Genomic DNA, 23,926 nt, shown 5'->3' with positions numbered 1-23,926 from the left:
TCAACATAAATAGCATAATCAATAATACAACCGAGACCCTAGATCATCCTCCTCCTCATATCCATGATTCCACGCTACACATTCATTACCTGCACCACAAACACAATGAGATGCATGAGTATTACCATAAATACCTAGTGAGGCGATCCTCCCATATACGAGCTATACACACAAGCAAATCAAGAGTACAACAACAAATAAAACATAACAAACCAGTCATTGAACACATCACCCAATAGCACATTTACCACACCTACATATTATCACACAAAACAAGTCATACAACCCAATCGCTCAGATAAGCTCATGGTCAATCACTCACCTTAACAACAAATATAATCAGGAGACACTCTCAACCAGTCCAGAAACGTCCAAAAATGTCCTACAACAAGTCACACAGCCAAAAACAACCTTGAAGCAAACTGGACAGAAACATCAGAAAAGAACAGTTTCAAAGATGAAACCCTAAAATAAAAACTAACCATTAACTATCAAATCCCTCTAGTGAAAAGCTATCCCGAGACGTCATGAAGCTTCCCAAAAACTCTCTTGTCAATCAGAAACCAGACGAGACCATGATTTCAGTTACAATCCTTGATGGTCCTAACTCGCGTCTGAGAAAACGTGTCCTACGAAACTGCCAATAATTCATTGAGTTTAAATCCAAATCTACATCTGTAAAAGGGAGAATGACGATGAAAGACTTGGATTCCCAAACTCTAACGATTCTGGTCCTTCTCCTTCACTCTAAAAGGGCTCTCTCTCTCTCTCTCTCTCTCTCTCTGAGACACCAGTGTCGACAATCCACAAAAAAAGAGAAGGAAGCGTCACTTTTAGGAAGAATACTAGGGCTTTTGGTTTAATTAGGTTAAATCAGAATCTATTTAAAACCGAAATTAATTAAAATTCACTCCTTTGGTTTAATCAGCACAAACCAAAATATAATCCTTGAACACAGATGTTACATATAGGTATGAGCTCTAGGAAAAAAATTCAAATTTTAAAGCATACAATATTATATCAGCATATAATATATAAGTATATTAATACATGATTATTAATGTATTATATTATCGGACCATATTTTACAAGGTGATTTCAAAAAATTATTATCTTATTATCTTATCGAATTTTGTTATTTTTTACACTGGTCCATTTCATATTATAGTGTTTATTAATTTATAGAGGTTTTACTGTATATATATGCCGAATGGGGGAATAATAGCAGGATCTTTAAAAAGTGTACAAGCACCAAAGAGAAATAAAAGTTACCACGGTAAAAAAAAACTAATTGTTTTATATTACAAAAGGATTTACTAAAAAATTTCAACCTTATTTTCATCAATTGGATACATAATACATATATATATATATATAGTTTTGAAATGAAGGAAATCAGAGATAGTATTGGTGTCTTTGTTTAGAGTATCTCCAACTCATCTATATATTTGCCTCTATATATAGAGAAAAATATAGCAATCTTTATTTTAAAGGTAAATTTGCTCCAACCTAACTCTATTCTCACCTCTAATATAGCAATTTCTATTTTTTTTTTGAATCTAATGTTAAATTATATTCAAAGAAAAAATAAATGTGTTACAAAACTGGTCTTAACGTTTTCAAAAAAAATATTAAAGAACATGCTTAATAAAGTCTTGCTGCAAACCAAACTTGGATAGTAAGACCTCCACCCTCCCCTGTTGTACTCACCCGATTACGAACGATCTTATCTATGAGTTTGACTAGGTGTTCTACTGTCGAAGGTTTCTCACCGTGACGTCGATCGTTCCTTTCTCTCCGTATTGAGTGGATGGTGTTCTGAAAAGCATATCCTACTAGGAATCGTGTTGTCTTGTCTAATGTATCGCCTGCTAGTAGAGCCATGACCTCCTTCCAATGTGTAGAGTATTTATCCGGGAGTAACCTTTTAACGAGCACCTCCCACACTTGTTGTGAGAACTGACAAGTGAAGAATACATGCTCTCTAGTCTCCATAGAATTCTTGCAAAAGATGCAACTTGTGAGTGCATTAGGATTCCATTTATGGATTCTTTCTCCCGTTGCTATCCTGTTTTTCGCCACCAACCATGTGATGAACACATATTTAGGTGTGGTATTGGGAAACCAGATGGCTCGATACTTCTCCATTGTGGGTTTAGCTGCGTGTATATGGTGCCAAGTAGCTTTCGTTGTGAACTGGTTGCGGTAATGGTTGTTCTGACCTTTCCATAGAGCAACATCTTGTTCTCCAGTAGTCTGTGTGGACTGAAATTTTTGTGTCTCCTCTTCAACCGAATTAAGAAGAACCGATCGATATTGTCGCCGTCTAGTCATAGCCATAACTTTGGCCAGAGTGCTCGAAGATGGTATGCCCATAGTTATACAACCTCTTTCTTTTAGAGAACCATAAAGATGACCTAGGGAGGACCAGTCATCAAACCAGAAGGATGTATTTTCCCCATTATGCGCTTCCACTATATGAAACTGTTTAGCCATCTTTCTATATTTCAAAAGTTTCTTCCAAATCCATGATCCACTTGTGGAACTAGCTTTCTTTGTCCAGATAGATCCGCTACGAATGAGGTAGCATTTTACCCATAATGAATCTTTTGCAGAGATTAGTCTCCATATCTGCTTGAGAACAGACACCTTATTTGCTTCTTCTATGAGCGAAGGCCTAAACCACCTTCACTTTTTGAAAGACAGACCTCAGACCAAGCAACCTTTGTTTTTTTTACATTCAATGAAGGACCGGACCATAGAAATGCATAACACAACTGATCAATCTCTCTGATAAGAATAGAGGTGAGTTGGAGTAAACCCCACCTCTATTATAGAATTAAATCCATTGGAGACAGTCGGAGCCACGGTTTTTTTAATCCACAACATCTGTACTAGAAACAAGATCTTCAAAAATTAAAGAGGGTTGTTTGCCTAAGAGTCCGGACCAAATCGTTCTTGGGATCTAAGAAAGTACGCTATTATATATTGATGTTTACTTTACAGTAGCCAACCATAAAGTTGTACTAGAAAGACTTGAATCGCGATCTCCTAATCCTAGTATAAATAGTTATATCATACCATAAATCAGTTGATAGACCAGTCATTTGATAAACCATCGTGCGGCCATATCAAGATTATCCTCCACTGCCGTGGTTTGGTATTTCAGTCACAACTTCGTATAAGGTAGCTTCATTTCTACCCACAATTAAACCTTCGTCGAGTATATATATATTATTAAATTGCAATTTTTTTTGTATTTAGTTACGCTAATCATTTTTTAGTTGCAATATTTTATAAGATATACAACAGGTGATTTTTTTTTGTGTGCAAAAACTGGTGATGTGATTACATTTTGTTTTACCCCACATTTATTCATGAAAAAAAATATTTGTAGTTCTTCATATTAATTAATTATATGTTCAAAAGAATTTTAATAGAAAATTTTAAAAATTTTCAAGAATATATAGTCTTAAGAGGTGGTTGTTGTCTCATAATTTTTACTATTGTAGCATGATTATTTTATCCAATTCCAATTTTGTCTCGTAATTTTTACTATTGTAGCATCCATTTTACATTGGTTGACATGGCTATATAAGTCATGCTATACTTTTCAGTAATAAGCTATCAATTATCTACTTATAGTTTTAGAGAATTTGATTATTCTATCCAAGTCCAAGTTTTCAAAATCTAGAGCAATCCTATCATTTTTTCTATTTTAGAATAATATCTGTATATTTCTTTTTTTTTTTATCTAAACTAAAGTAACTCTAAAATAAAGCATGTTTTTCCAATGTGTAAAAAAATAAAGCATGTTTTCTATTTTTTACTCTAAAGTAGAGTTAGTAGAAAAAAATACAATTGAGAATAGAGTTACTCTAAATATAAAGCAATCCTATTCATTTTTTCTATTTTAAAGTAAGATATAAGTACGACATTGGAGCAAATGTTACTTTATAATAGAGTTTTAACTCTAAAATAGAGTGAGGTACGGTTGGAGATGTGTTTAGAACATAGATGTATTGTGAGACGGTGTATGAAGGAGGGGATACACTATTGATTTAGCACGCATATCTGTTAGATCTATTATTTTGTATTAGTTAACTAAGAATTTTATTTCCAGTCCAGGAACCTAGACAGAGCAAAAGAGCTCGCAAAAGTAAATCGTTTGGTGAAGATTTTCTGATCATGGCATTTCTAGTTGAAAATCTACCAAGAACATATGCAGAAGCTATGTCTACACCTGATGCACCTTGTTGGAAGGAAGTAGTCAAAAACAAAATAGACTCTATCTTACAACATCATACTTACGAGTTATCAGATCTACCAAAGGGATTTAAACCTTTGGAGTGTAAATTGATTTTTACGATAAAGCGAACACCCAATGGCGATATTGAGCGGTACAAGGCTAGGCTTGTAGTACAAGGATTTTGGCAAAAATAAAGCTTAGATTTCTTTGATACCTATTCACCGGTAACAAGACTTTCTTCGATCATGATGCTCATAGGCATTGGGGCCGTTTCTAGGAGAATATATGAGGCTATACTCTCTAAGTTCACTCATGATTAACCAGGCATGTTCAAGACCACAATTAACACAATAGAGAACCTCGTTTTTACGAGGAAACGAAGTTGTGTTATACTTGTTGTCTAAGTTTACATACAAATCTGGATGGTTTAAGACATCATGTTCACTATTAGCCCGAGTAAACTCAACAGGTATAACAATGAGTCGGTTCAAGGTTAAAAAACGCCACCAACTCATATACAATTAGTTTTCCCATATACTCTCGAAGGTCTGTCTAGTCTAGCTAGTAATGTCAGTTTATAGGGTTAGTTTTGTCGTCATATGTTTAGACTTATTTCTATTCATGTGGGGGATTGTTGGAACTGAATTTTCAAAAATAAGTTTCAAAAATTGCAGGTTTTGGGACAGCGACTTTCCAGCGACTATCTTGCCAAATTCTGGCCAAATGGCTGAACGGAATTTTCGGGTTGATAGTGCAATGAAAAGTTGGTAACGAGTTCTACAAGATGGTATACTCATTCGTCCAAAAGTTGATTTGAATGAGAAATAAGAGTGTGAAGTGAGCTACTTTAGATAGTTTGGGAAAGAGTCCCACATCGGCAATGAGATGTGTTTTTTACTCCTTTGTATATGATTTCACACTCTTCTAGTTTCAAAAGTGTGTAGAAGGAAGAGGGAAGGTTCCCACATGCACGCCAAACCAGGCCGGACCGGGCGTCGGCCGTGGGCCTTAGGCTCTTGGGCTCTTAGGAATTCTCGCCTCGCCGAATATTTTTTGGACCGCTTTAGGCCCATTTAATTTTTGGAAAGACTTGGCGTGAACTCCAAGTAACTTGGGAACTACTCCAAGAAACTTGCGGAGTACTCCAAGAATATTCAGTGAATATTTTTTTGAGATCTCGAGACCATATCTCCTTCCACTATATAGAGAGGCGCAACCTCTCATTATTTCTCAAGCTCAAAAACACATAGCTCTTCTAGTTCTAAAATCGCCGCCGCTTCTTCTCTCTTTGGCTTCATCCAAGTTTCTCTCTCTTACTTCGTCCAAGTAAGTTCTTAGCTTAGTAGTCCCAAGAGTATAACGTAGATCTGTTCACTTGAGTTCTATTACTGGTGTGCTACTGTAATAGTTCGTGATCGGTTGTATCCTGGGATTCATAAATCTGGATTGTCCGAAAGCATTTACGGCCATTTTTTTGAATTAAGGAAAGATATATCATATCTTGCCTTCGTGATTTATTTTATGTTTTATATTATATTATTGTAATTCGTTTCAGATTTCGTTATTTTAAATATAATTCGGATCTTTTCTCAGTTCGATTTTTGCGCTCATAACAGTTTCATCTACACGATAGCTTGGCATGTCTTCAGTAAATCAATAATAATTTTTGAATCACTTGTGAATGAAAGTAAAAAGATCGTCATCGAGCTCATGTAAAACAATGATAAAGAAATAACGTTTTGAAGATCTCCATTTGATGCAAAACTTCTGACACTTCTACATGATCATTGTATTGTACGAACCACCACTTTAAGTGGATCCACGTCTTCTCTCAGGTCCGTGTGCCTGCTTTTTCTGACGACTGGTTTGTTATTTTCAAGAAATTTTTAAGATTTGTTTATCAACCCTACAAATCACCACTTGATATTTTTTCATGATCTGTCTTCACTCACACAATACTGAGAAGGATTTTAGAATGTTGTGTCAAAACCTTAGAAGACTGATCAAACTTTAACCCACATATTTCCCCTATTTGGATATCTAGAGTCAGATAGTTTAGAAATTCAAAAATCTTGTAGTTGTTGTAATCCTTGTTTTAAAAATCTCAGCCTAGATCCGATTACGTCCCGTAAAATTGTTAAGCCCACCCTCTCCGCCTCGATTAATGACTAATCTCCACCTAGCATTGATTATACGGTTATACCGTTTAGTTTGATTATAACCCATCTAATCTGGTTATTTTCTGCTTAATTTTGTATATACTGATTATTTTTGGAAGCAAATATAAATTAAAAATATTTGTTGTTATTTAGATATTTAAATTAAGAGTTTATGATGGTTTACAATAACTAATTTACAAACTGTTAATTAAAATCATAATTTTTTTAAAAAATTACATTTTTATATATTTACCGTAATTTTAAAGACAATAATATAGTTTTATATTTTATTTAATATTTTTCTTTTCACATAAACAGAATTATACATATATTTAGTATAATATAATTTTATTTTATTATTAATTTAATAAATAACCCTAAAACTAGTTTCTGATTAATTCTTGTTTAATCTCTGATTTTCTCGTCAGACGCTAGGCCTACCCCAACTGCCTGACTAGCGCCTTACAATTTCTAAAAAAGGGGTTTTATAATAGTATATCTAGATTCGGATAGTTTGGATATCACGTACTATAGTCTTGTTATTTTGTTATAAAAATTTAGATCAAATAGTCATTTAAAATAAACAAAAATTAAATGACTTCTTAATTTATGTGACAACTCTAGAAAGTCATATAAAAAAATGGAAGGAGTATTTGAAAACATTTATTGATACATATTGATACTTCTATTTTGATTGTTAAGTATCTTAAATGGCACAAACTATATATTGTTAATCCTGAATATCCAAGATTTTAAAATGGTGAAAGAAAACAATTGAAATAGTGAAAATATATAAAAATCACAACCCACGGATTTTTTATGCAATTTGTTACCTTTTCAAATGTTCTCTTTCACCATTTTAAAATCCATGGGTTGTATTAAAAGACAAATATGTAAGATCATATCAATTAAAATTCATGGATTGTAACTGCATACAGATCCATGGCTTGTAATTTTTATATTGCATATAAATATTATAATTATGGTTGATAACTAGTAGTTGAATATTAAATTAGCTATTAAAATGCTCAGCCTTATTTTTAAGCTATTTTTTGTTTTTAACGAAAATGAAAAATCTTTGGGTTGTGGCTTAGTTTGTCGAGTAGGTCATAAATTACTTCTTTTTTTTTAAGAACCGGAGAATCTCATATAAATTCGTGACTTTTTTATCACTCGAAATGTACGAGTTGCCAAGTTGTGAAGATTCCCATCTCAAACCACTAATCCACCATCACACCAAAAAAAAAAAAAAAACCACTAATCCACCATGAGTTGATTGAAAATGTTGATATAATGATATTTAACATGTGAATATGTTTGGTGTCCACATATATGAGTGTGAAATATATATATATATATATATATGTAAAATATATATATATATATATATATATATATATATATATACGAAGTCGTTGGCACTAGACTATATATAGTTAGATGGTCCAAAAAAATTTCAAAGTCAATTTAATAAAACATTCAACGCCACTTGTTTTTCTTGTTTTATGTTACCAAAAGTCAAAGAAATCTGCAACAAGTTTGAAACTTCATTGAGTAAGATGGTTCGACGTGGACAACACTGTTTTATTCATATTGCAGTTAATTATGCATTGTTCGTAATGTCCGAACTAATTCTGGAATCAACATTAGTCATTTTATGGTTTAATTGTTAATATAATTTAAGGCAGGTTAATTAAACCGCATTGTAGATTACCTATCGAATGGGGAAACGGAAGGCAAAACTGATATATAAACCAAATAGACCATATAGGTTTCAGAAAAAGGAGAGTCCACAACAAACCCAAAAAATTTCTCTACCAGGCACCAATTTCGAGAAGGTTGAAAGTAGCATGAGAGACTCTTTTACCTGGATCTCACCTACTCTAGTTTACTAAAAGAAGTAATACATGCTGGTCCATAGTACCAAATGTTAACTCCCGCGAATTTGAAGTTGATTCCGATGACTAGCATGCTCAGCTCTCTTTCATCTGACACCTCACCACTACCCTCAGATGAGCTGCGCTACCCCCACTACTGGTAAACTCACCTTCCTACCTCTCAAACATCTATACTCGTGTGCTTGGAACTAGGTAACACGATCAAGAGTTTCTCCTTTGAAACTGTGTTACCATAGCTACCACCGAAATTTGTGTTTTTATTTGTTTGGTTGCCTGTCCGGAACACTCTCACCTGGTGTGAAGAACTCTCTTTTGAAATCTCTTGGAACAATCAGTCCTGAAGGACTTGAAATCTCTCACCTCAGTGTGAAGAACCCTAACTCCACTTCCACATGCGACTTACCACTAGAAATGGAAGGAAGAATACCTTACCACATGAAAGGCAAAGGTAAGGAGGATGACTTTGCCCCACCTCCACACAAACAGATAAGAGCCCCGGAGATGGACAACTCAGATCTGATCCAAGAAAACTTGCTAACGCTTATGGGACGTCTCACAAATCCTTCTGCACAGAGACTTTGGTCTTTCATCCCCTTCATCTCCAACAAGTGGAACCTGAAAGGAAAAGCTATAGGGTCAGATCTGGGAAATGGCTGCTTCTAGTTCAGATTTAACTACGAAGAGGATCTACAGAAAGTGCTTGACAATAGACCTTACCACTTTGACCAATGGATGGTCATCCTTCAACGCTGGGAACCAGTTATATCCGCCTCCTTTCTTTCAAAAATACCTTTCTGGATTGACGTTTAAGGGCTCCCCAAACACTATTGGAAATCGGAAATGATCTCAAGCATTGCCAAAGAAATAGGAGAGATCCTAGAACTCGAAATCACGCCTTCTCAAGCAAAAGTCAAAGTACTACTCGACGGGCTCGGACCAATACTGAAGGAGACGGTAGTGGAATTCCCTGACGGAAGCGACATTCTAGTCTCTCTGGAATACAAGCACCTAAAAAATCACTACAACCACTGCCTCCGCTTGACGCACGAGAGAAAGAACTGTCATGGCCTTCAGAACGCTTGCGAAAAGAGCGACCAATACCCTGCGAGAGTCTCTTCTGCCGAAAACATAGCGGATACGCCTATCAGCCATGGATATCTCAAAATAGATCTGACTCAGGGATCCAACACAACAAAAGACCTAGGCTCTCTTACGGAAACAACTCACCTCCTAGGAGCTCACACCCTAGTCGAGATTTTGGATACAGGAGACTGTCAAACTCAAGAGGAACTAGAGAAGTCACACCTAACCCGAGACAAATAGTGGAAAGACAGTACTCACACTCAAGAAACCTACCCTCCAGAGACCAAAGAGGTGAATCCTATTACCAATGATGGTATCACAGGGATGATACTTCATCATCTCTCCAGTGGAGAGAAAAGGCAAGTGCCAACCCTACTGTCATAGCAGACACCTCCAAAACCTCAAGAACAAGACGTCCTCCGCTGGAGAGAAATGTGGAAACTCCCCCCCCCGTCCTGGAACAGCAACCGAGAACTTTGGCCGTCCCCACTCTCGAGGAGACTATGGGAGAGCTACGAGAAGTGACGGTTCAATATGTTTCTTGTGCGGACCCTACTGAGAGCGCAGCTAGAAGGAGAAGGGTAATCCAAGGAGAAGAAAAGGACTTAATGGCTGAAACGGCGGCTAAGATCATAGCTGCTGCAACTGAAAATGCTGCTAGTTACACGCAACGAGGGGAAAACCAAACAGAAGGAGACCTGACTCTCTCTCAAGCACCTCCCACTAAGACACCAGATCATAATGCTCCCTCAGGCACAACCGGAAACAAAAGAAGAGGCAGACCTCCACAAAAGAAGCTGATAAATAAAAGCCCACTTAGAATCTCAGGTGTGAAATCACAAAAAAGAAATATTTACATAGCATCAGGCTCACCCAGAAGAAGATCAAGTGGGGACAAAGCCAGTACACCTAGAGGTGAATCTCCAAATTTAAACGAGCAAGCAGGCCCATCTGGTAGCAAAGACCCTCAAGGCAACCCAAGTACCCTAGCGTCAAGACAAGGTGATCCAAAAATCAAGCTCATACCTGCAGCAAAAAAGAAACTGGTGGATTTTCAGAATCCACTAAAGTCACTTCCTTAAGAATTGTAAGCTGGAACTGTTGTGGGCTGGGGAATCCCATAACAGTTCACAGGATAAAAGATATCTATAAAAAGATATCACCAGACTTTCTATTCCTCATGGAGACAAACACTACAAGAAATATCTATATTGATAGCACAAGACGATAGCTCATTTGAAAGATAAACCTTTTTTTTAATTACTATACGATAACACTAAAACAACGTTAACAAAAAAAAATCATCAAGCGGGAAACGTAAATCATTTATTCCACCAATATTTTGAGAAAAAATCACTTAAACGCTGTATACCTCAGATCCAAAAGTTTTTTAAGTGTCACATTTTTTAGACAAAAAAAAACATACCTCTCTCTTTACGACAAACATTAAAAAAGAAATCCCCAAATCTAAACCTAGGTCGTCTCTTCGACTCTCCCATAGATTCCACCGTGAAGTCTTCACCGCGATCAAATCGGTTGCTCCCATCTCAAAACTAAAGACGCCAATGGATATAATACAATCGGGACAATGATCAAGACCGAGATCGGTAGGAAGAGAGAAAGAAAGACAGAGAGCGAGAGCGAGAGAGAGACCGTAAGCGTGACCATCGTTAAGGAGCGAGAGGAGGCTAAGGCTAGGAAGAAGGCAAGGGTTGAGAAATTAGTTGATTGCCTGAACTCTGAGCTAATCTCAAGAATAAATCATGAGCTTATGCTGGCCTACCAAGCGGAAGAGGAGTTATGGAGACAAAGAAATCGCCATCTATGGCTTGCGTTGGGAGACAAAAACTCGGGCTACTTCCATGCTGCAACAAAAAGGAGAAAAGCAATTAATAATATAGCTGTCTTGGAAGAAGAGGATGGGAACCCTACCTATGAAGAAGAAAGGATAAAGAAACTCATCTTCGATTACTACATCAACCTCTTCCAATCTGAACCGGGAAACATAAGACAAAGTGTAAATGACGCCATATCCCCCACTATTACTCCCGAGATGAACAAAGGCTAATCCTCGAACCTTCTGCAAAGGAAATAAAGGAAGCATGCTTCGCAATCCATGTAGACAAGGCCCCGGGACCGAATGATTTTTTTGCTAGCTTTTTTCAGTCAAACTGGCACACATTGGGGGACATGATAGTGCGAGAGATCACAACTTTCTTCTCCACATGGATGCTACCTGACAAGATCAACCACACACATGTCAGACTGATACCTAAGATAACAAGCCCTAAAAATGTAGTGAACTATAGACCGATCGCCCTCTGTTTAGTGTACTGTAAAATCATTTCGAGGATCCTGTCCAAACGACTTCAACCGCTTCTATAGAAGGTGATATCTGAAAACTAGCCCTGGGCATATAAACCGAATCCGATAAAACCGATCCGAACCGATCCGATAAAAGCGATATGGATCGGTTTCGGTTTCACTGTTAAAACTGATCGGATTCTATGTTGATTGTGATTCGGTTTTTGGTTTCAAACTGATCCGAACCAAAATCTGATCGGTTATCCATCAAACCGAAACACACCTAGATACACCGATACAGACTTACAGTACACAATGTTTTGTCTCAACTCGAGTCGACTGTCCTTCTCCTTCTTCTCCTTTAGACTGTGTGCAACTGTCCTTCCTCTCCCAAAACTCTTTTGTCTCGACTCTCACTTCTCGACACACAACTTTTGTCGACTCAACGCTGGTCTCAACTCTCAACCCTAGTTTCTTTGCTTTATAAACCCCCAAATCCCCAATTGTTAAATTGGAAACCCAAGGAGACCTACCTTCGGCTCTGTCAGCCACATTAAGGAATCAATCGCAGGTATCTATGTTCTTCCCAGAATCTAAGCTGTTTAATGTTAAGAACTTAAGATGAGATCTGTTTACGATTTCTCTTTCTCTCTTTGAGCTTCATTTAATAAGTTTCAATGTTAAATCTTAAGATGAGCTCTGTTTATGGTTGTTGAATGTTGATGTTGATGATGATTTATGAAACCTTGAGACAGAATATTTGATCTTAGGTTGTTGAATGTTGATGATGATTTATGAAACTGGTCTTTCTCTGTTCTTTCTCTAGTTCTGTTTTAGTATTATTTTGTTGTCTAAGCTCCTTTTGTCTCTGCAAATGTGTCTAACTGTCTAAGCTCTGTTTGTCTAATGTGTCTAACTGTTCTAAGCTTCGTTTCTCTCTTTCAAGCTCATCTGGTATGTATTTTTTCTTTGTTCTGAGTATTGTTGGTACATTTCTAGTTTCTAGTGTGCTATGTAGAACTGTAGATTGTTGTCTAATGCGTGTCTCTATTTTTCTTCATTTTCTTTGTTGTAAACTTGTAGATTGTTGTCTAATGTGTGTCTCTCTTTGTCTTCATTATTACAGATCGATTCTTGCTCACATCAACCCGGAAATGATGACAATGAAAAGGATGGAGAAGAAGTAGACTCTCATGAAGTTGGTCATGAAACTGGGTCCAAAAGGAAAAAACAAGCAGATGCAGATGGTTTAGCTCCTAAGGTTCAGACAAAGAAGAAGAAGGCATCTAGGGTACAAAGGTCATGGGTATGGGATCATTTCACAAGAATCCCCTGGAAAAAATATAGATGTCGCTGTCATTATTATACTCTGCAAGCAATACAAGACATGAAAGGAAACCAGAAGTGAGACTCAAAATGTTCTCAGTCCTAGTGATGATAATGGTTTGCAGTTGGCCATAGTTACTAAGGATGTGTTTAGAGAAGCTTCTAATGAGATGTTGGTTCTTGGTGAATTGCCACTTTCGTTTATTGAAAGTTTGGCTTGGAAAAACTTCTGCAATAAGGTTAAACTCTACAAACCTCAATCTCGGAGAACTGCAACAAGAGATATTTTGGAGGCTTACGTGAAGAAGAAAGCAGAAATGATGGAGCTAGCTAATAAGCAAAGGGTTTCTCTAACAACAGATATATGGGTTGCACCTACGACTGTAGCTAGCTACATGGTCATCACAGCACATTTTATTGATGCAAGTTGGCGCCTACGCAAGATGATAATTGGATTTAAGCATGTCTCTGACCATACAGGGTCAACTATAAGTTATGTTCTTCTTGACTCTTTGGCTGAATGGGGGATAAAGAAGATCTTCACAATCACTGTTGACAATGCCATTGCCAACACTAATGCTATGAAGAAGTTTAAGGAAGCATTCAGCTTAGTAGGAAATGATGCAATGGTGTTAGGTGGTAAGTTCCTGCATTTACGTTGTTGTGCTCACATTATTAATTTAATTGCGAAAGATGGTTTACATGAGCTTAGTGATAATGTGGAGGCTATTCGAAATGGTGTTCAATATGTTAGAGCTTCTAGTAAAAGGCTTGAAGCGTTTGAGCAGAAAGTTAAGTTAGGAAAGATGACAAGAGGGAGTTTATCATTGGACTGCAAAACAAGATGGAACTCCACTTATCTGATGTTAACAAGAGCATTGAAGTTCAGGTTGGCTTTTGATAGAATGGAGGCTGAAGATAAGCTGTATAATGATTATTTATGTGAAACCGATGAAGGGAAAAAGAGGATTGGGCCGCCAAGTAAAGATAATTGGGATGAAATTGAAAGGTTAGTAAGGTTTTTAGTCATCTTCTATAACTCTACCTTGGTAGTTTCAGCATCATCGATTGTTAGCTCCTACAAGTTTTACAATGAAATTGTAACAATAGAGAGGAATCTATTGGCATTGAGCACTAATTCTGATCTGAAGCTTAGCCTAAAGGCAGAGGCTATGAGAGATAAGTTCAATAAGTACTGGGATGAATCAAAGAAGCTAAATAAGATGCTGATCATAGCTAGTGTCTTTGATCCGAGGAACAAAATGAAGTTTGCAAGTCTTTGTTTTGATATACTCTATGGTAAAGACAGTGCAAAATCTAAGGAGCTTACTAAAGCAGTTAATGAGGTTCTAGGAAAGCTGTTTGACGAGTATAATGCGACAACAGTTTGATCAAGCTCTCAGCCGCAAACTGCATCATCATCTCAGAGTGGACATGAGTCTCAAGGTGATCTGAATCAGAAAATGGATTTTGACAGTGATATCGAATATCAAAGGGTGGACACTATGTACAACGAGTTGGTTAATGAGATTGGTTTTCAAGATGCAAGTTCAGAGTTGGAGTTATATCTGAAGGATCAACAGTCCTAAGTATCCTATTCTAGCCTCAATAGCAAAGGATGTACTTGTTATGCAAGTGTCTTCTGTTGCATCTGAATCAGCTTTTAGCAATAGTAATAGGATTTAAGACCCATTTAGGAGTTGCTTGACTCACTACATGATTGAGGTTCGGATGTGCAGTGAGCAGTGGTTAAAGAGTGAGATTCGGTTGAATGAGAAAAAAGTGATTACAACTCAGCAAATGCTTGCTGAGATTGAGTTGCAGGATAGTCTTGAGAAAGGTAAGTTGTTCTATTCATTATATCCTCTTTTCAATTGTGCATTTAAGTATTAACTTTGTCTTCATTAATTTTTTTTTCAGAGTTTAAGTCTCTATGCAAGCTGTGAAGATGAATGTTGAAGTTTCTGATCTGATAGAAGTCAAAAGAGGTTTGAACAAGTCTCTTTCAAATGTGAACCTTGTCTTGTTAAATAGCTTTACAAACACCCTTTTGAGTCCATTTGAATCAGGTCCCTGCATCTTATTTCTTTTTGTAATCGTTATACACAGGTGAAATGTGATATTTGGACTGATCAAGAGATGAATGATCGAACTTATTGAAGATTGAAGAGTGTCTTTGTGTTTGAATGTTTGGAACTGTTTCTGCCTTGGTTATGTTTAATTGTTTTCCAGTTTTCCTCAGTCCTTCTCATTGGAACTGATTTCAGTTTGAATAAGTTGAAACTTGTCAATGTTGTTATGTTTTATGGTTTGAATTTGAATAAGTTGAAACTTGAAATGTTTAGTACTTGGGTTGTCTAATGTTTGTTAGGTTTATGTCTTGATGATCCGATGGAAATGTGACATTTCAAATGTCCACATGTATCTTAGAGATTGAATGGTTAATGATCCTCAATTCCTCATGAAATTGTTTTGGATAATTCGGTTTTTACAGTATAATTCGGTTTTAAACCGGTTTTAAAACCGATTTGAATTTCTTTTTGGTTTAATGTCGGATTTTTTAAAAAAAGATAGAAACCAATCCGAAACCGAATGGATCCGATCCGATCCGATCCGGAAAAGCTGTCGGATCCTAATCGGTTTCTATATCTCCCAAACCGAATAATCCGAAATCCGAATAATCCGATCTAATTCCAGGGCTACTAAAAACCAATCAGCTTTCGTCCTCCAACGGGCTATCAGTGATAATGTTCTCATAACTGTCCTCGTGTCAACCACCTCCTTTTTCTGGATGACACCATGTTCTTTTCCCGTTCAGATAAACAAAGCTGCAAAACCCTCCTATCCATTCTACAAAGGTATGAAGAAGCATCAGGCCAAAAAATAAACTTTCAAAAGTCTGCAATCACTTTTTCCAAAAAGACAACAAATGATGTACAAAATCGGGTTAAACAAGAGCTCAAAATAAATCATGAAGGAGGACATGGAAAATATCTTGGACTACCGGAACTATTTGGACGCAAAAAGGACATGTTCACCTCAATCACCGATAGAATCAAACAAAGGGTCTTGAGCTGGTCTACCAAATTCCTCTCCACCGCAGGCAAACTAACTCTCCTCAAATCGGTATTGACAGCTATGCCTTCTTATGTTATGACATGCTTCAAATTACCTACCTCCCTGTGTAAGAGTATCCAAGCTGCCTTCACTTGGTTCTGGTGGGATGGTCCTGCAAACAAAAGGAAGATGTCTTGGATCTCTTGGAAGAAAATGACAAGATCGTTGAGTGAGGGAGGACTAGGATTCAGAGACATACAAAAGTTTAATGATGCCCTGCTAGCAAAAATTGGTTGGTGAATCCTTTCAAACCCATCATGCCTACTCGCTAAAATCCTCCTTGGAAAATATTGCCAAAACTCTCAATTCCTAGATAGCACAGTACCAAGTAATGCGTCACATGGTTGGAGAAGTATCTGCGTGGGAAGAGATCTCCTTAAAGTTCATATTGGCAGACTTATTGGCAATGGACAATCAACCCTCCTCTGGAAGGACCCTTGGATATCACTAGAAAAACCAGAAGTTCCCATGGGTCCAGTAAATGAACAGCTTCAGCAGCAAAAACTAGCAGACCTACTAAAAGAAGGCTCGCAAGAATGGGACATGGAGAAGATTGCTTCGACTATCCCGGGATACGAACAGAAAGTGACCAGTCTGCGACCCAGCAAACTGGGTAGCAAGTATAAATGGGCTTGGCTTCCGACGAGTTCTGGAATTTACACTGTAAAATCTGGATACTACGAAGCTTTACACGGTGAAGATAGATGCACCCTTGAGCCCCTGAACTCTAATACTTACGACTGGAAAGCTAAACTCTAGAGAATCAAATGTAACCCTAAGATAAAAGTCCTCCTATGGAAAGCCATACAAGATGCGCTACCAGTGGGAGAGAACCTTAAGAATCTCCAAGTCAACACGGAAGCCAGGTGCATCCACTGTGGAGAGAATGAGACAATCCTGCATCTGTTCTTCACGTGTCGGTGCGCAAGACATATTTGGGATATTATACCTTGTGAGGGTACCCTGGATATAGACCAGCTCTCTAACTTCCAACAGGGCTTCAATGCAACCAAACTTCTAAAGTGTCTACCTCCGCTGGGACTTGGTGAAGGAAGCTTCATCCCATGGATCTTCTGGGCTATGTGGCACAATTGGAACAAGAGGATCTTCGAAGATAGACACTTTAAACCTGAGGAGATCATTACACAAGCTGTTGTAAAGGAAAAAGAGTGGACACAGAACCAGATCACAACAAAACCTCCTCCGAAGCCACAAAATCCATCAGATCTGATCCCTCTAGAAGAAGCAATACATATGCGGCTTGGAACACGAACGAGCAAGCAGGACTGGGTTGGATTTTCACTAACCATCGTGGAGAAATCGTTGATCAAGGATCTGACCCGGTGCTCAATGTGCAATCACCACTTGTAGCAGAAGGCATGGCAATCCTAAGAGCTTTACATTCAGCTACAACCTTGGGGATAACCCATCTCTCTCTTGCTTCCGACTCGATGAATCTGGTCAAAGCTATCAACTTGGAGATCCATCCAAAGGAGCTTTATGGGATTCTATGCGATATCCTGACTATCTCTCTTTCTTTTACTCACGTTTCCTTCCATTTCACATCCCGATCAAACAATATCGAAGCTGATTCGTTGGCAAAGGATGCTTTCGAATGGGAAACGGAAGGCAAAACTGATATATAAACCAAATAGACCAAATTTGTCCCAAAAAAAATTCCAAATAGACAATTAAAATATTCATTCCAATAGACGATTAAAATTTAAAATTTATATAAACCAAAAGAAAATATATGCTCTGCATCGATCCGTATGTTTTAAATATTAATAGCTAATATTCAACCACTAGTCATCAATGATCAATCATTTATAATCATAACTATCTTTTAACCGTCTTAATCAAAATTTTTTTTTGTCTTAATGATATTATTTCACTATGTGTGTATGTCTAATTGTTTTCTCTCGAACACCCACAATAATTCTAACCGTATTATTTAATAATTGTTCCCAATAATTTTTTTTAAGTGATTTTTTATTTTTGTGAAAGTAATTTTAGTGTATTCGAATGAAATATTTGCTGGAAATAACTCGTATGAATGGGTTAGTCGGTACGGCAAAAAAAAGTCTTCGAACATCTTTTTTTGTGTGTGTGTGTTTTGGTTATTTCCTAAAACTTTTAGTTTATTATTAGGGATATAAATAGGCGATTCGTATAAACAAATTAAACAAAGTATCATCAAAGAGCGAGAGAGAGAGAGAGAGAGAGAGAGAGAGAGAGAGAGAGAGAGAGAGAGATGGAAACGAAGAGTGCTTCACAATTGGGAGTCGTGTTGTTTATTCTAGTGGTTCTTTGGGTCCCAACCCATACGGAGTGTGCTCTTCCCTCTCAACAAGAATCACTCTCGATGATCGGTTAGTCTCTTCTCACATATCTTTTGTTCATTAACCATGTTTTATATACGAAAATTCCATACTAATTTCAGGACTATAATTACCATATCATAATTCGAGGTTGTGAGATTATTATTCTTATTGATAAAATTACAACATAGGTTTTCTTTACTATAAAAGAAGTAACTTATCTTATGGAAGAGCTACGCCAATGTTAAAGCTTAATTGGACTGCACACCTATTTTTATTGATTACATACATATACATATATATATACACTACTTAATCTGTTTCTTTTTGCAGGATCAAGGAGGTTGATGAGTATCTATAAGACCAATAGTAACATAGATTTGGGGGGATCAATCAGTGGACAAGCCGGTGGTGGTATAAACAAGCCCTAGTTTCCATTTCTCCATCATCTTAATGATAGCTATCGAATCTACTTGGCTTCAACTACACATGTATTAATTATCATAATGAGATATATGAATAAAATGTTTATTTCCGCAATTACAAGTCATGCTTGTTGGCCAAGACGTCTTTTGTCTAATGCATAATACCCTTGTGCAAAGCATTTGGGAAAGTCGTGGATTCAATATTTCAAATCCTCTCGAAAGTAGTGGCTGAATGAATGATGGCATATTTTGATCTGATAATGCAAATACGCAGAGACACGGTTAAATCCGGTTTGGAACGTTTAACACGTTGCTTCTTTGTAATTAGTTGGTTCTTCTATACTTATTTGGATGGTGTAGAGAGTCTCCACTAGTATAGTTACGGAGATTTTCATCCTTCAGGAAGTTTATAACAGTCATGGTATATAAGAATGTTAATAACAATAGTTATATATAAATGGAAGGTTACAGTAACTGATGATATATATTTTTCTTTTTACAGCTACTTAATAACTGATGATTTGATTATCTAATTGATGAATATGATTCTGTGATAAAAAAAATTAAAGAACTAATCATGGTTAACGTAGAAAAATTTCCAGATTCATAACCTTGATGTATCAATATTGTATGGATGTAGACAAATCATTAGGACAAACCTTATATTGATCTCTATGGACTAAATACAAATATATGTTTAGAATTTTCCATTACAACGAACTGGTACGATTCCACAAACAAGACACTCCTCTTCCCTTCGCTACTACAAGAAACGGCCAAAATGCAGAGACTTGACTAGTAGACTTTGTTTTGTCATGAGGATACGGTTCTGTGTACCTACGATATTTTTACGAGTCGGCTACAGACATGGACAAAATTCACAGCCTTGACTAGTGGACTTTATTTTGTTCTTGTCGTCAACTGACTAGTTGACTATTATACAGTCTATACTATTATTATAAAAAATCGTTTTGTTAAAGATGAAAGGTCATCAGAAAACAAAAGGGTCATCGTGATCTTTAAAAACATTGCACTTGGTCACCGTTCGTAATAAATGTGCTATTAAGATTAACTCGACTTACAGTTGTATTTTAAAATCTAATATCTTTTTGTATTATGTCGTTTATCAAAATGCCAAACGCATTTATGTGTCTTGTTCCCCTCCTAATTTCTTCTGTAAAATGTATTTCTCTTTTTAAAAATAAAGTCAAAACAAAAAGTGTACGAAAGCGTTCATGTATTTATTTCACTTACGAAAGCGTTCATGTCATGAAATAAAATTATTTCAGCCAAAAAAACAAGATTTGAATATTGCACTTCTTATTTAAAAATATTAATATTTCACTATTACAAAATACAATTCGAGTTAATATTTCATAGATATTCTATCATAGTTAGTTTGATATTTATTTCTTTTTTTCGTTTTGAAGCTTTCAAAAAGCCATAATTAAAACCAAAAATATATTATCACTGAAAAATTGAAGTGTATAAACAAAAGAAAATGTAAATAAATTATTTAAAAAGTACAAAAATATATTATTAGTGAAATGGTATTTAAAGTAAATAAACTAAACCAAATGTAAATTATTTTTTTATAAAAAAAATCATTTGACGATAAATTAATATCAACCTACAATACTGCCATGCTTCATAATGAGATGTTATGAACATGAATATAAAGATCACTAAATATTCAAATTTGGATTACAAACTTGCACGTATACATGAAATCATAAACATCTATATTTGAAATTAACCCCAGTTTTTAGCTATAAAATATAGTATTCACTAATTATAAAATGTAAGAATAACAAACATAAAATCAAAACTTATAGAATGGAAGACAGTATGAGTATTTTTCTAAAAAATAGAAAACTGAACAGTAAAAATAGAAAAAAAAATCAAGACTATTGAAGAAATAAATCAAATTAATCAATTAAAATCCAATCAAATTTATTGATATATCTTTTAGTTGGTATTAGAATTATATATACAAATTATTATTGTAAAGTGAATAGTTAATATAAATATATATTAACATCATATATATGTTAAGTTAATTTTTACTTCCATTGTGAAAAAAGAAACAAACATATAGAAATTGATACGCACTGTTGTTTTGAACATTTGAAAACAACAAGAAAGTAGTCACATGCACCCAAATGGTGTTAGAAAACAAATCTTAACAGTAAAAAATATATAACATATATAATTTTTCTTTAAATAATTTGAGCCTATAAAACTCGAAAAGGCTTGAGTCAACATAATGGAGATAGAGAAAGCAAAAACTAATAAACGAAGAGAGAGAGAATTAAAGAGTCATGGGGAACAAAACTTCTACAAAATTGTGTCAAGTACTGTTCATTGTGGTTCTTCTTTGCAGCTCCATTTATCGTACCGAATCAGCTGTTCCTTCTCATCATGAGAAAATCTCAAGAACCGGTTAGTATAACTTGGTTAATTATTTCTTTGTTCAAAAAAAAAAAAAAAACTTGGTTAATTATTTAACTAGAAATTAGTCAATTATTTATACCCTGAATTAAAGTATAGGAACGCGGATATATATATATCGTATTCAACTATCTGCTTTTTCTTTGGATCGTTTACATTTGTGGAGTTGGTGAAAAGTACATGACTAAACGAGTCAACACCAAATCGAATCTTGTTTTCTATACAGTCTTTATAAGAAAGAAAGAAAGAAAGAAAGAAAGAAAGAAGGAGAGGCATATATGATATATTATGAATAAATACTTCCTCGATGTTCTAATATATCTAATTTTAGTAATATGCGTGCAGGGAGGAGAATGATGGCGTATAACCCGGATGGTAGCATACACGTAGAAGGTATATTGTAGTATTAATATTGTAGTCTTGTTTTCTTGTCAAAAAATTACTCACTTCATCATTTCGAGATTTCCTATAATTCTGATCTACATGTACGTTATATACATCGCTAACTTCAAATCTTCAATGTACATTAAAAATATTGTAGGGAAGAAGTTGGAGACGTATTATATGCCAAACAGTGACATATTTACAGGATCATCACATAGTGGACATGGTGGTGGCAGCATTGATCAAGTTTCTCCTCCATAGTTTTCGGACAATTATTATCATTCCAATAACTTGAGGCCTTCATATAGGGCTTTGAAAAATAAAAACTATATAGCTACAAATGTAACTCTTTCAGTTGTGTGTTTTTCAAGTAAGGTTTTTTAATCTCATCATCAATGTATAATGAAGTGTTAACAAAATGTATAGAACAAAAATAGATTTTTCTTCCGTAGTTCTTGCTCGTGACTCTTGAGAATCATAAAATATGTAGATTTTCTCAAAAGAGAAAGTAACAAAACCCCAAGTATCTCTTGAGGCCCGTTCTAGAATTAAATTAAGACAGTAATTTTGACCTTCAAACTAGTCTCATAAGTATACTGAATCTTAAGAATTACTTTGAAAGTAGTTCCTATTCAAATATATATCTACGATATTTTATGCCACTTATTTTTTGTGAACCATTCTTTAAATTTTTTCATTTTCTTCTTATCCTTTTTTCAGCTAATTCACATATAAAAAGGAAGAACTTCTGAAAATAGAAACCCATAAAAGTAGTAGAGCAAATTCACATTATATAGATGTTTAACTCATATATACCTAGGCAATATCAAATATCACATGTACAAGTGTTTTTACATAACAAAAACCAACTACTATATAATTAATTAATTGGGCTAACCTAAAAAGATATGGAAGATTCCATAACCCAGCTAGCCGACTGATAGTGATTCAGTAATGCTAAACAAAATTCAAAGAGATGCAAGATTCGAAAAACAGGTTGTTCCAAGTAATTCAAGGTAACATGGAAACTGTTTAGAGTGCACAACGATCTTGGAGGTAAGGTGAGGGGAAATCATGCATCACTCGGAAGTCGGAACACAAATTCCTTCAACCAACAATGCTCTGAAAATTGGAGTTTTTGTGGTTTAGTAGAAAAATCCGACTTCATGGAATAGCAAAGTGAAATAATATTTTTCATATCAAAAAAAAAATTACTATCGAAAAGTGAATAAACATATTTATACTAAATTATACTTTTGTTTTAAAATTTTAAACAATGAAAAAATGTGATGGAATGTCTTTCCTTCGCTCTCGGAGGAAAAGGGGTGGAGATATGAGATAATTTTCCCTCCACTAGAAATGAGAGAAAAAGAGGACATATGCAAAGTATTTCCAATAACTTCTTCATTTTTTTTTTCAAACTTACTTTCATGTTTTTTAGAATAGTTTTCATAATTAAGAAAAAAAATTCAAAACTTCTAATATAATTATATAATTTCCAGTTACTTTAATTCATTGATTGACAAAAAAAAGTTCTGCTAACTTTTTATTATTATTCATTAACATTTTTTAAATTTCCAAAATTTTTAAGAAAAAGAAAAATTTTAAATTTATGAAAATAAAAGAACTATGCACAATATCCCACATCGGCTAGAAAATTTTTAGACGATGGTTCAGAGCCAGTATAAATAAGATTAATATGCTTCCAACAACGAATGAGCAGGAAAGCTTGATTTATCAAGCGTCCAAGTTTAAAAGTTTTATTCAGTTTGATCCGGTTTTTTATTTGATCAAATTAAAACTTTAAAAAAAGTTACAAAAAAAATATTATAATATTTAAAAAATTTAAAAGTTTAATTTTTATAAATATTAAAACTTTTAAAAGTTCTTAGTTTTTAAAAAGTTTTTAAATAATATAATTTTTAAATTCAATCAATCCAGACGAACCCGAAATTGCTGGTGTCGATTGGCACTACCCTTGGTGTCGATCGACACCCATTCCCAAAATCCATAATTTGGTTCGTGGATGTTACACTTATTTTGCAACCATTTTTTTAGCGACCATCTATAATAGTCATTAAATAGTTGTAAAGTAGCTGTTTGCGACGTTTTTTTAAGTAAGCAAATAGTGTGTTTTCTTATAGTGTTAACATAAATACAAAATGAATCAAATTAATTACATCAATCGATCTACAATTATTTTTTAAGT

The 23,926-nt window shown here is 35.2% G+C and overlaps 2 protein-coding genes across 2 annotated transcripts; both read left to right on the top strand.

The window, feature by feature from the left end:
* Positions 18,317 to 19,083, top strand: LOC104724980. The gene is made up of 2 exons (XM_019232351.1): positions 18,317 to 18,508; positions 18,791 to 19,083. The coding sequence occupies exons 1-2, from the start codon at positions 18,391 to 18,393 to the stop codon at positions 18,886 to 18,888; spliced, it is 216 nt and encodes a 71-aa protein (XP_019087896.1). The 5' UTR covers positions 18,317 to 18,390; the 3' UTR covers positions 18,889 to 19,083.
* Positions 21,141 to 22,168, top strand: LOC104724979. Its single transcript, XM_010443560.2, has 3 exons — positions 21,141 to 21,324; positions 21,679 to 21,726; positions 21,875 to 22,168. Exons 1-3 carry the CDS (start codon positions 21,204 to 21,206, stop codon positions 21,976 to 21,978), a joined length of 273 nt encoding a protein of 90 aa, XP_010441862.1. The 5' UTR covers positions 21,141 to 21,203; the 3' UTR covers positions 21,979 to 22,168.

This window comes from Camelina sativa, chromosome 11 (genome assembly GCF_000633955.1).
Source record: "Camelina sativa cultivar DH55 chromosome 11, Cs, whole genome shotgun sequence".
Taxonomy (NCBI): Eukaryota; Viridiplantae; Streptophyta; class Magnoliopsida; order Brassicales; family Brassicaceae; genus Camelina; species Camelina sativa.
The sequence above is the reverse complement of the archived record's forward strand: the minus strand, read 5'-3'. Positions and strand labels throughout refer to the sequence as shown.